The following is a 13451-nucleotide window of genomic DNA, read 5'->3' as shown; positions in this document are numbered from 1 at the left end:
AATGGGCGTGCTACAGAGCTGAGCACGCACTGAATGAAGGAGCAGGTGGGTGGGTAGCAAATTTTAGAACATGAAGACACGAGAGACGGAGAGGCCAGGGGAAGAGCCAGGAGAGCCACAGAAGCGGATGGAACAGGCAGTCGGAGGCGTGGGCAAGTGATGGGAAGTGCTGAGAGAGGGCCAAAGGGAGGCTAGGCCTCGGGACTTCCTCAGGGGACTGAGCACCTGCTCTTCGGGCAAGAACAGTGGGAAGAGGATGCACACCTCGGCCAGGTAACCGGGGGGGGGCCCACCTCCTGCAAGTACAGGAATCCCATCTGCCACCCTAGCCACCCACCCAACCTCTCTGAGCCTTGCCGACCTCATCCAGGAAAGGGAACCTCACGGGGCCATTGGGACAACGCAGAGACGTCACGTCAGTGCCTCCTGACACAGGGCCAGCATGTGGGAAAACTCAGCCCTCTCAGGCTGCAGGGAGAGGCACTTCTATTAAGAGAAGGCATAAGCCCCAAACTCTGAAGAGAGAGGTTTCTCTTTTTAGAGCCCAAACCAACCTCGTCACTCTCCCGTAATCGTGTGGCAGTGGGTCCCAAGACCCTCAGCCTGGCACAAAAGCTTTGCCAACCTCATCTCCTGCCTCTCCCCCAGCATCCTACACTCCAGTGAGGCCCAACCATGCACTGTGATGAGGTGATGCCACTGGGCCTTTGCACATGCTGTTCCACCACCCACAGCAGCACCAGCACAAGCCAGGCTCTCCTGGTTAACCTCTGCCTCTGTGGAAGCGGCAGCTCAAGGGGTCTTGTCTGAGGCGCTCTTCCCCATGACCCCGCAGTGCCCTGTACTTGTGCGATGAGTGTGTTAACCAGGGTCTAATTACTCGTTCCGTACCCTGCTCCCCAGCAGCCGAACTTTCTGAACACAGGGACATAACTGTTCACTTCTATATCCCAGTGCCCAGAAAGGGGCCTGACTCAGAGCAGGGGGCCAGAGAGCACTCTGTGAACAACTGAGTGACCGGGAGGAGCTCACATTCACTGCATGCCATGACCTGCGCTCTGCCAAGCACTCTTCTGGTGTCTCACCCGAGGTAGGCTCGCCCCAGTCCTGGGAGGCGGCACCAGCTGCCCTGTCACAGGACGCAGCAGGGCAGGCAGGCAGGCACATCCTTGCTGCTGGGCCAGAAGGAGCAGTCCCCTTGCTGTGGCCACACTCGTCCTGCAGTCACGCTCTGATTGACTTGTGCAATGTGAGGTCTTAATTTCAATTTGCTGCTGACATTGAAAAATAATTAGATTTCCCATAAAAGTTGGATTTCCAGCCTCTTAGGGAAAAAAAGAGCTGGCAACAGTGGGCCTGCTTATTCCTACATGACCACAAGGGAGTGGGAGCGAGGAGGGGATCTCCAGGGGTGTGGCCTCTCCTGTCACCCTGGTCCCCTGGGCTCCCCATTGCCCACAGCCATCCACGCCCACCTGTACCCCTGGCCGGCTCCCGTCAGCATCTGAGAGTGCCACCCTCTCCTAAGTGTGGCAGCAGCCTCACACCCCCGCGGCCCTGACAGCGCATCATGGTGGCTTGTCAGGCCGTGCCCTCAGGCCAGTGGACAAGCGTGAGGAGCAGGAGCAGTCTGCTGCAGCCCCCGCCACCAGCAGACCCCAGGGCCTGGGGAGCTGTGGGTGCCCCACGCTCCCGCGTCCACCGTGGCCAGGCCCAGACCCAAACGTAAACCCCGTGCCCAGGAGCCCCGTTTGCTTCCCCTCAACTGAAGGGAACCAAGCTTGAGTGTCCAGTTTCAGAGATGTTTTCCTCTCCCCCAGGAACTGAGGCCAAAGACATGTGAACGGGCCTTGGGCCGCGCCCCCTGGCTGGGCTGCAGCTCTGAGGCCAGTTCCCGAGATTCTCCCCCGAGACAGCACAGAGCATTCCTGTCCTGCCACTGCCTTCCTGCCATCACCATGCGGCCCCAACATTCTTGGAAGTTGGTGAGAAACGAGCCCGTGCCTTGGATTGTTTGCAAACCCTGGCAAGGCTTTGGCAGACCCAGGCCAATTTCTGGATTAAATTAGAAAAGAAAAGAGGAAAAATATCTGAATCCTGGCACAGAGAGAAATCATTCATTCAAGAAAACTTGTTTAAGAACATACTGTACAGAGGATTGTCCCCATTTAGGAGGGGTCAAAGGTTACATCCTTGACTCTGAGAGCGCAGAAGCCCCTGTGGATCCCATGTTCTCCATGGGCCTAAGGAATGCGTCTGCCCTCAGAAGAGGTGCCTTGGGGGCTCAGGAATTCTTCCAGAACATGAGCCGTTAACACAGCTGGGAGAGACAGCTCTGCCTGCCGAAAAATCTGCTCCCCCTGCGCTGCTATTTTAAAATGGTTCTTAGGATCAGATCATTCAACTGCTTTAAGAAGAATCCCCAAAGTGATCTCACAGGCCCACTGAGTTGGCAAGGCTGGGATGAGGGTGAGGGTAGGCTGGGGTCTGAACAGAGAGAGGGTGAAGCTCAGCTCAACCTGAGACAAGGTCCCCACTATGGCCTTCAGGAAAGGGCTGCTCCAGCTGCAGGGGTTCAGAGCCCTCAAGGGGGTGAAGGGGAGCTTGTCTCCTGGGGCCACCTCTTACCAGGGACACTCAGGGTGTGTTAACTTGTGCCAAATTCAGGGCAGGGAAGGAATTTTGCCAGGCAGGTAAAAGCCAGGATTAGGACATAGCTGCTTCTGACTCCAAAGCCAGTCTTCACTCTACACCAAGTGCCTCCCTAACACATATACCCAATGCGGTGACACAGCGAGACACAAATGCAAACTGCAGAGTGCTGGGGCCACTGGTCAAGGTCGGCACCGAGCAAGTAGGAGATGTTTTTAGAGCCTGATAGCTAATATTTCTTTAGTGCCAGATAGTGACAATTTTCAGCTTCATGGGCCATACGCTCTCTGTCCCAATTACTCAATTCCACCGGTGTGGCACAAAGGCAGCCACAGACAATTCATAAACGAATGGGCATGGCTCAGTCCCAGTAAAACTTTATTTACAAAAGCAGATGATGGGCTGGATTTGTGCAAAAACAGTGGCACTTTCAGGGGAACACATCACCTCTGTCCTGTGCGCTCTGCGGCCTCTGCCAGGCCTCCTGAGAGTGTGAGTCCCAGGAGCCATGGGGTCACCCTGGGCTACCTTCGGGGGCAGGCATCGTGCACCCCACAATGGTCTGCCTTACATCTGCAAGCAGTGCGATGGGCCTAGTAGCTGGTGTAGTTGCTTCTAGGTCTCTGTGGACACCGAGATCCCAAGCCTCACACCAAGGCCTTTGGTTTCTCAGAGAGGGCGGGACCGCAATCAGGGCTCCAGTGAAACAGTATAAGCCACGTAGGAAGCACCGGTCTTGGGCCCAAGTTTTGTATTTCTTGAAGTCTTGGAACAAACAGATTTTACTTTTTTTTTTTTTCCTGAGGAAGATTCACCTTGAACTAACATCCGTAACAATCTTCCCCTGTTTTCTAGTATGTGGACCGCCAGCTCAGCGTAGCTGCTATCAGAGCAGTGTAGGTTCGCGCCCAGGAACTGAACCCAGGCTGCTGAAGTGGAGCGTGCTGAACTTAACTACTAGGCCATGGGGCTGGCCCCAATAGATTTTACTTTTAAAAATGCATATGTAATTCCTTTAATAAAGGGACACGTCTTCCCTAAGCATTCATCCTTGGCCTCCCATTCAGCTGAGCCTGGAGAAGGACCACCATCTGTACCTGGTGGCTCTCAAGGTGCCACGAACATCTGGGCAGTGTCCTAGCACAGCCCCTTGGGTGCCAGGCACACACTGCCACAGCAGCGCGTTTGTGAGCAGAGGCAGGCTCAGGGGCTGGCAGAACAAGTCCATGAGAGCCCAGCGCCGGGGCCAACAGCAGACGTGGTCAGGGCTGCTGCCCACAGCCCAGCCCAGGAGCGCCACACACAGCAGGGAGCACGTTTCCAAGGAGGAAGGGTCAAACAGGAGGGCAGTTCCCAGCACAGAGGGGAGCCCGGCAGAGGGGATGTCTTGCCCTCAGGGCTGGGCCCGGGGGATGCCACAGGGCGAGACAGAGCCCGAGGTTGGGAGGAGCAGGAGGGGCTGACAGCAGAGGGACTAGCCATGGAGAGCCACATCTGAGCAGGGGCCCCACAGGGACCAGCGGCGGTGCAGGGACCGGGGTGTGGAGGAGCCAGCTGGGCGGGCCACACTCTGCCACGGCTCACAGCTCCCTTCACAGCCCCCCAGCACTGGGAAGGAGACCCCTTCTCCCTCACGCAGTCCCAGCGGTCCCAGCCTCTCTGTGCAGGCTAAGAGCCCCTGAGCTAAGGGTCTCCTCCTGTCTCATACCATATGAGTGCTAAAAATTAGTGCAAGGGGGGACGGCCCCCTGGCACAGTGATTAAGTGTGCACGTTCTGCTTCGGTGGCCCGGGGTTCGCCGGTTCAGATCCCGGGTGCGGACATGGCACTGTTTGGCGAGCCATGGTGTGGCAGGCATCCCACATATAAAGTAGAGGAAGATGGGCACGGATGTTAGCTCAGGGCCAGTCTTCTTTAGCAAAAAGAGGAGGATTGGCAGCAGATATTAGCTCAGGGCTAATCTTCCTCAAAAAAAAAAAAATTAGTGCAAGGGCCCCAAAGGACAAGGCCACAGCCCACAGCCTGGCCCCGGTGCTCCACAGACCTCAGCACCGTCTTAGGCGCAGCTTTCTTCCTCTGGGCAGAAAGCTGAGCAGGGTAACCCCGGGCTGAGCCTCTGGGTGAACAGAGGAGCAGTCGGGCCATGGAGACCGGGCCCGTAGGTGGGAGGCACAGGCCACATCAGGGAACAGGGGATGCTCATGTCGGGCTGTGGGGTCTCAGCACAGGGCTCCAGAACTTGGTTCGTGGCCGAGCGACCAGGACCCATGGTCAGAAGGGACCTGCACCTGGGGCTTAAGGCCCAGCAGTTGTCGTCTTAAAAGTCTTCATCGTTTCACCTTTGAATTTGAGTTTTGTTAAGTGAGGTCTCACAGGACAGAGGAGCACATGTGGGGGCTTGGAGCCCCAGCTCACGTGAGTCCCGCCCCCCAGGACAGGTTCTCTGCCACCCTCTCCCCACCCTGTGACACTGCCATCCTCTGGCGCCAGCAGGGCCTGGGGGCAGACACAGGGAGGGTGAGGGTGGGCACACACCCCGTGGCATCTCAGGCCGGGGCACGGCAGCAGTGTCCCCGCCCGAGGCAGGCAGCCCCAGAGGCCTGAGCCTGTGTCCATCGGAGGTGAGCCCCTCATGCAGCCCCATCCAGGCGCCGGGGGTAAAGAGCCTGGGCCAGCGAGAAGGGGAGATGCCAGGCTCAGTGTCGCTGACGCCCCAGCCTGGCACAGCACCGGACGTCCTTCCAGCAGCTGCTGTCGGGCAGACTCGGCACTGTCAGGCCCAGCGGGCTGGCCCTGCGTTGCCGGCCGGGACCCGGGGCCCGTGAAGATCTGTGCCTGTGGAGCACCTCCACCGGCTCCACTCCGGGGACCCTCTCCCTCCTCCAGCCTTCCTGAGGCCAGCTCGTGCGTTGTGGGAACCTCCGGCCGGCCTGAAGCGCCCTCCAAGCGTGAGCCACAACACAGACCTGCTTCATGTCGGCGCTGCCCACACAGGGACACACGCTGACATGCGCATGTGAAACGGGCTCTGTATGTACAAAGATAAACGTAAAACTCACGCTAGGAATTAAAAATTCTAATTTTTCTTCACTCAAAGTGACAATAAATAGAAAATTCTTAAATCCTGTCACGTTGAGAGAGAGACTGAGGAAGAGAGGAAGTGGCTTTGCCCGTCCCTTTTACGGTACTTTTCCCTGCTCTGTGAACAGAGCGCACCTGTCAGCTGCACGGGCCTCGGGAGTTTTGTCCCAGGAGGCATTCCAGGTGCAGGGCTGCTGCAGGAAGGCGGTGTGGCGAGAATGGTCAGCTGGTCAGCGGGGGCCAGGGTTTGGCAAATGATGCCGCTGACAATGGGCCAGAGACCCACTGCCGGGGGCCACCAGAGGAGAGTTCCCAAAGATGCGTTGCTGCGGGGCACAGGTGCCGGCACACCCAGGGGAACACCGGGGAGGAAGAGGGCTCAGGATGTGACGACGCGCAAAACGTGAGCCGTCGAGAAGACCCCAAGCAAAGCGAGCAGAAGGCGAGCAGCAAAACTGGGAAAATATTTCCCAGCATCCGTCAGACAAAAAGTTAAGCTATTTTAATATAAAGTTTCTTCAAATTAACAAGAAAGAAACTAAAATCCCAGTAGAATAAAGGACAGGAATAGGCCAATCATAAAAATATAAGATGATCACTATTTTAAAAAACATATGTATATTTAAAAGCAACCTCATTACCATCAAATAAATACGACTTACAAAAACCATCTATCCCAGTTGCAGCTATGAAACTGCCACAGGTAGGAAGGCGGCAGGGGTGCAAGGAGGCGGGTAGACAGGCACTTGCCCAGCAGAGCACGGAGAGGTGAAACCACAGTAGAGAACATTCTGGCGTGGAAACTTCCAACGCACACACCTGTCGACCCCGGAAGGCACTTTTAGGAACTCTGTTTAAGGACGTGGTAAAAGAGGAGTGATAGATTCGGCTGCAAGGATGTTCATGAACGCTCGAGGCCCATCTGAGCTCTCACAGGGAAACAGATTTTGTTATACGAACATGTCATACAACAATCAGTTACATAAAAAGTATGCCACCATCACGTGGCGGCGCCACATTTTGCCAGTGTTGAGATGAGGTTGCAGGCGGTAACTGGTAGGAGAAAACACTCACATACCTATACGAATACATTCTAACTTTCCATTGTAAATAATACATCATCTGTATTAAATGTAGTATTTCTAATAGACAAACAATGCTACTTTTCTAGATTTAAGGAGGAAAAGAAGGAAACTGGACCTGCTGGAATGGGTTGGTGGGGGGCGCGGGGTGCATCTGAACACCGTGAGAGCCTTTCTGTGCCCAGGGCTCAGAGAACATTTGCAACCCTTCTCACCCCCCGAGAGTCTGAGGTGGAGACAGAGATCGACTGATGAATTCCCATTTTCCCATGAAAAAAGAGAATAAAATGTCTTGCCCATTAGTGTAGGAAGGAAGCTGTACCTCCAGGGATTTCCTGCTGCCATTAGGGTCACATCCAAGTCCCTCTCCACATCTGCCACCTGGCCTTGCTCGCCTCCCACTTCCCCTCCAGCCTGTGCCCCAGGATCCCACAGTAGCCCTTTTGCACTTCTTCAAATGTGCCGACCTCCTTCCTGCCTCAGGGCCTTTGCACCACTTGTCCCCTTACAATACTCTACCCCATCTCTTCCCACAGTCATCCGTTATCATTCGAGGCTCAGCTCCAATGTTACTTCCTGTGCACAGCCTCCCTGACCCTTGTATAAAGTGGCCCACCTTCCCCAATCCTTCTCCCTCCTCCACTCAGCAGCAATTTTACTTCCTCTGTTGCATTTATCACTATCTGAAATCATCTCATTTGTTTTTCCCTTGAATACTGTCTGCATCTCCCCACCAGAATGCAAGGCCATGGCCACAGGGATGGTGTCTTGCCTTACTCACAGCGTTACCCCTTGCCTGACAGATAGTAGATGCCCAATAAACATTCGTTGGCTGCACGGGCAGGAGCCGGGGGTATCAGTCAGAAGAGGACATGCTATGCCGCAGCGACAAGGAATCCACCGCGTCAGCAGCTGCACACATCACAGCCCAGTGCAGGCTGGCGGGCCCTGCCCCATTTGTAGCTGCACCTACCGGAAGACGTGGCTTCCAGGGTCACTGTGGCAGGGAAAGAGAGAGAGGGAAGGGACACACCGGCTCTCCACTGCCTCGGCCAAGAGGTGACACGTGTCACTTCCCAGCCACACAACTCCAAATTAGGTGCAGGGGAGGCTGGAAAAATGGAGGAGAGGAGGGGAGCATGTGGATATCTGATGAACCTGAAATGTCTCTGTCACACCAGGACCCACATCCCAGCCCAGGCTCTGCTACAGAGAGACGCCAAAGGGACTCCTGCAGGAGGAACCACCCCAACGACGGGGTAAACCAAGGCAGCTGCCAGGCCGAGTCACGCCTGCATCCTGCCCACCCTGGCCTCTCCTCCTCCTGGGACCCCACATTCCCCAGGTCCCTGCCATGGGAACCCCCATCACATCCTCCTCCCAGGGCATCAACAGCCTTCCTCAAGGGACAGGCTGCATCCATCCAGGGCTGGCCCCCGAGCCTCAGCCACTGGGAGCACTTCTGCCCTGGCCCTGGCCATCCTCACAGCTGACCAAATGCCTCACTTGGAGCGTGTGCCGGGCCGGCTGCCGCCACATCTGTCCTCCACATTGCTCCTTTGGCTCCAGTGCTGAGAAACCCCAAAAGCAGCTGTGCACTGACAAGGAGAGGGAGGCGCGCCCTGGCCACACCTTCCAGGGCCACTCAGGGCTCCAGCCGCAGCTCCAGGTGAGCCAGCACATCCAGGGTCTCGTGGCCCCCACACCCAGGGCCGCCCACATCACTGGTCAGCACTGTGCGCCTGGGCACATTCAGAGGAAGGGCACGCAGGAGGTCTCACCGTGTACACATCTTCCAGGACCACACTGTCAAACACGGCAGCCACGAGCCACACTGGCGATTTAAATCCAAATGTAAATTAATTACAAATAAGTTAAGTTACCCATTAGGATGGCTACTATCAAAAATCACAAGTGCTGGTGAGGATGTGGAGAAACTGGAAGGGTTGTGCACCGTTTAAGGGAATGTAAAATGGTGCGGCTGCTGTGGAAAACAGTAGAGAGGTTCCTCAGAAAACTAAAAATAGAATCACCATATGATCCTGCACCTCCACCTCTGGGCACATTCCCAACAGAACTGACAGCAGGGCCATGAAGGATTTGCCCATCCATGTTCAGAGCAGCGGTATTCACCAGGAACCAAAAGATGGAAGCAACTCCAGCAGCCATGGACAGATGACGGGACAGGCAAAACGTGGTCTACCCACACAATGGAATATTATTCAGGCCTAAACAGAAGGAAATTCTGACTCATGTCACAACATAGATGAATCTTGAGGACATTATATTAAGTGAAACAAGCCAGTCACAAAAGGACAAATACGGTATGATTCCTCTTACATGAGGTCCCTAGAGTAGTCAAGTTCATAGAGACAGAAAGGAGAATGGTGGGTGCCAGGGGCTGGGGGAGGGTGGTCTGGGGAGTTTGTGTTTAATGGGTCCAGAGTTTCAGTTTTCCAAGATGAAAAGAGTTCTGGAGATGGACGGTGGTGATGGTTGCACAAGCGTGTGTATGTGCTTGATGTCACCGAACGGTACACTTAAAATGGTTAAGATGGTAAATTTTATGTGATATGTATTTGACTACAATTAAAATTTTTTTAATTAAAATTAAAAAATTCTATTGAAAAAAATACATTAAAAATTCCATTCTTCAATCACATCAGCCACATTTCAAGAGCTCAGGGGCCAGGGCGGCTAGTGGCTGCCTCATTGGACAGGGCACAATGAGCATTTCCAGCACTGCAGAAAGTTCTACTGGACGGCACTGCTCTAGAAGATGACCCTCTATCAAATATCCGTGCTTCCTCAGTCCCCCTCCCCCATGAGACCACCACAGGGCGCCACGTGCCTTAGATCAGCCCCGGGGACTCTCTCCCGGACATGCACTGCCCTGCCTGAGGACACAGAGCCTAGAGGGCACTCCCTGTCAGGCACCGGACGCTCCACGCTCTGTCCTCATCTCCTCGACCACGCGGCGCTCTCCTCGCGGTGGGAAGTGGGGCTCAGAGCAGAGGTGCAGATCCTCCCTGACCCGCGGCCCCCTGAGCCCCAGGACCGTCTGCCACACACTCTGCCTCTGCAGGACCAGCCGCTGTGCCTGGACAACCAGGCATCCAATAAACACTTGCTGGATGCGGCAGGGAAAAGAGATACTGCCCAACTATTCTTTCTCAGCTCCTGCGACTTATCTCCTGAAATCCTTTCGTTGTGATGATAAAGTTTGTTTTGATTTAAGAATTTTTATATTTCTCACGATTTTCAAGAAACTAAACTGCCCCATTATCCAAAACTGACCATGAGGGTGTAAATGAATAAATTGAAGTTGACTGGTAAAACCAAGAGAAAGTTCTAGACCTCTCCCTACCAGCTCACGCAACATGAGGTGTGTGTGACAGAGGGACCTTCTACAGCAGGGAAAAGGCGGATTAGCTCCACCACCCTCCAGAAGAGCTCACCAGGGATGCTCCAGCTTCAATCAGAGTCCCTGGCATACTTCTCAAAAATAATTCTAGATGTGCTGTCACTAAATTAAATATCATCACCGTCACCATAGTAACCACATTTTATTTAGAGACTGAGAGGCACATTCACCTCCATTATCTCATTTAATTCTCAAGACAACCCCTGAGAGGGAAATTATTGCCCATTTTAGAGATGAGAAAACCAAGGCTCAGAAGACTAGAGCAGCATTCCCAGTGACACACCTGGTAATGGCGGGGCCAGGAGTTAACCCAGGTATGACATGGTCAGAGATATATATCTGGTCCATAGCCCCAGTTCCTGAGAGACTCCTAAAATCCTCATAATTTTCTGAGTGATGGGGTAAGAGGAGGGTCTTTGGTTATTCATAATGAGCCCCTTTCAACCTGCCTGAGTTCATGCTAATAGGGTGACTCTTGGTGGGCCCCTATATAGTTCAGGGCGGGGCCTCCAGAGTAACCAACTCTGTTATTAGAGGGTTGGAGCTTTCGGTCCCACCCCCCGACTTGGAGGGTGGGGAGAGCGGCTGGAGATTGAGGCCAGTCATCCATGGCCAATGATTCCATCAATCATGGCCAAGGATAGTCATGTGCTGCTTACGACAACCCTCATACAGGACGGTGGTCCCATAAGATTAGCATCATAGAGCCTAGGCGTAGCAGGTGGTACCATCTAGGTTTGTGTGAGTACACTCTATGACGTTCACACAGTGACAAAATCGCCTGAGGATGCATTTCTCAGAACATGTCCCGGTCACTAAGCGACACATGACTGTGGCAGAACCTCCACAAAACCCCACACATCGGGGTTTGGAGAGCTGCCAAGGCGGCGGACCTCAGCAAGGTGCTGGGAAGGCAGCGAGCCCAGGGAGGCCGGGGGAGTCTGCGCACCTCCTCTGTACCTTGCCATCCTGTGCATCTCTTCCATTTGACTGTTCCTGCGCTGTATGCTTTAAAATAAACCGGCGATAGACACCCCGTGAAACAGCCCAGCCTCACAGGGAGAAACGGATTCCCTCTTCAATCTTCAATTTCTCTGACTACCTCAGGAAGCCTCAGATGGGAGTCTGTCTGTCTGTCCCCACCAGCACACACTAAACTCCCTTGTAAGCAGCACGGGCTGTGTCCAGAGCCTGCAGAAGGCAGGACGATCCAGCTGGGACGGAATAACGATCGCTTCACATTTTACTTTTTAGGTTACCTTTCGGTAAAGAACTTTAGGTAAAGAAGCTTCCTCTGAAAATAATTTTGTTTAAAAAAAAAGCTAGTCGATTTATAAGGAAATGCATAGTCTGGGTACAACGAGGATACGGTAAAAATCAAGAAAACTGGTCTACGAATGACTTGAGTTTGTGAAAAACTGCCTTAGTGTGTAAACAGCCTTGCCGAGTCAGAATCACCCCCATTTGCAGAGGAGAAAAGAGGTTCAGCGAGGTTGATGGGGCAGTCACCTTTTCTCACCTGTGGACCCAGAAAACCTCCCTGTGACCACGTCGCTCACCCCCAGGTCCTCCAAGAAACGGCAGAAAGTGACCCCTGCTGCCCCGGCTTCCAGCCACCCGCACCCCGCTGCCCCCCCCCCGCCCCCCGGCCCCCCCCCCCCCCCCCGACTCCCTGGCCCCCGCCGCCAGGCCCTCCCCCCCCACCCCGCTGCCCCGCTCCCACCGCCAGCCCCGCCCCCCACTTACGATGTTCATGAGCGTGAGCAGGTACTTCTGCACGTGCTCCTTCCCGTGGAACTGGACCACAGAGTCATCCACGCCCAGCAGGACCTCGATGTTGTAGTCGTCATCGGCAGCGTGCCTGCGTGCCCTGCGCCTGGAGCTGTTGACCCGATCCTCCAGGACGCCCAGGGCACGGCTGAGGCTGTCCAGGCTGTCCGAGGAGGCCCCTGGAAGGACAGAGGACACCATCTGCAGCAGCAGCCCGGGCTCAACAGGGATACTGCAGCAGGTCAAAACCCCACTTGGACGCCAGTGGGCACCTGCCAGGCACCAGCTTGGCCATCATCTCTTTGAAAAGTCACAGCACCCGAACTGAAGGCATTCTTGTCCTCATTTTACAGAACAAACTGAGGTTCCGGGGAGGCAGTGAGTCCACTTGACCCTGCCAAGTCACCTCAGACCTGGCAGCATGAAACCAACACCTCAGCCGTTGCAGAGGCCAGGTCTGACACCCAGTGATGATCGAGAGGCCAGGAAGCTGGGCCGCCCAGCCAGGAGCGGGCATGGGCAGAGCCAGCTCTTTTCACCCATTCACACACTCGCAGGTGCCCGAGGGGGCTGCCCAGGTGCCAAAGGGCTGGTCTCCCAGATGTTGCCACCTCCAGTTATAACTGGGGAAACTGAGGCCCAGCCCAGATGGTGTGTGTCCCATAGTGTCTCCTTGGGCAGCTCTCCTAGAACTTTCTGCTCAGTCCTCCACTGAAGCAAGGTCCCTCATCTCTAGGCCGGGTCTGCCCGCCCCTCTCCTGGGCTGGGACCTCCTATGGCCCCGCCCAGGTGGACTGTGCCAGCCCCTGGTCCTGTGTGCCAGGAGATGGGAGGTTGCCTGACTGAATCCTGCAGGGGCCAGTATGATCCCCTCTCGTGACAGCTCCCCCACAGTCTGCCTGGGCAGGGGCTCACTCCGACCCCCACAAGCTGGACACCTGGCCCAGGGCAGGCAGCCCATCTGGGGCATGGGGCCTGTGAGGCCTCACCTGAGAGGTCCAGGGCCTGGAGCTCCATCGGGATGTCGTCTTGCCATCCGTGCAGCTGCAGCTTCTGCCTCAGTTCCCTTCTACTTTCCCACTGGGCCTAGAGCCCACCCTGGACCAAAGCCCCTGCCCCCACATCTCAGAGTCACAACTGAGCTGAACAGGCTGACCTCAGCACCACTGGTACCCCCAGACCACTCTGCTCCCTCAGCCCCAGCACTCAGGCCTTCTGGAAGCCCCCGCATCCCTGCACTGGTCTCTGTGTCCATGCCATATCCTTGACCCCAGGGTCCTGCTTCTCCTTGACATTCCCTGGGGGTTCGGAGGGTGTCTGAGACTCCTGGCCTGGGAATGACCTTGGACCTCAGGTCATCATGACATCACAGACCCAAGGGGTGGTGTCCAGGCCCTGTGGCCCCTGCAGCCGATGGAAGCCTGCAGGACCACCTCTCTACA

At 55.3% G+C, this 13451-nt stretch overlaps 1 protein-coding gene across 1 annotated transcript in view; it reads right to left on the bottom strand.

Moving 5' to 3' along the window:
* ADAMTS2 (ADAM metallopeptidase with thrombospondin type 1 motif 2) overlaps positions 1–13451 on the bottom strand; it is a 215476-nt gene that overhangs the window by 80077 nt on the left and 121948 nt on the right. Inside the window, exon 4 of the mRNA XM_046667680.1 lies at positions 11986–12188. Within this exon, the coding sequence (XP_046523636.1) occupies positions 11986–12188 (203 nt within the window). The remainder of the gene's footprint in view (positions 1–11985; positions 12189–13451) is intronic.

This window comes from Equus quagga, chromosome 7, assembly GCF_021613505.1.
Source record: "Equus quagga isolate Etosha38 chromosome 7, UCLA_HA_Equagga_1.0, whole genome shotgun sequence".
Taxonomy (NCBI): Eukaryota; Metazoa; Chordata; class Mammalia; order Perissodactyla; family Equidae; genus Equus; species Equus quagga.
Note: the sequence above shows the minus strand (reverse complement) of the source record. Positions and strands in the feature narration are given on the sequence as shown.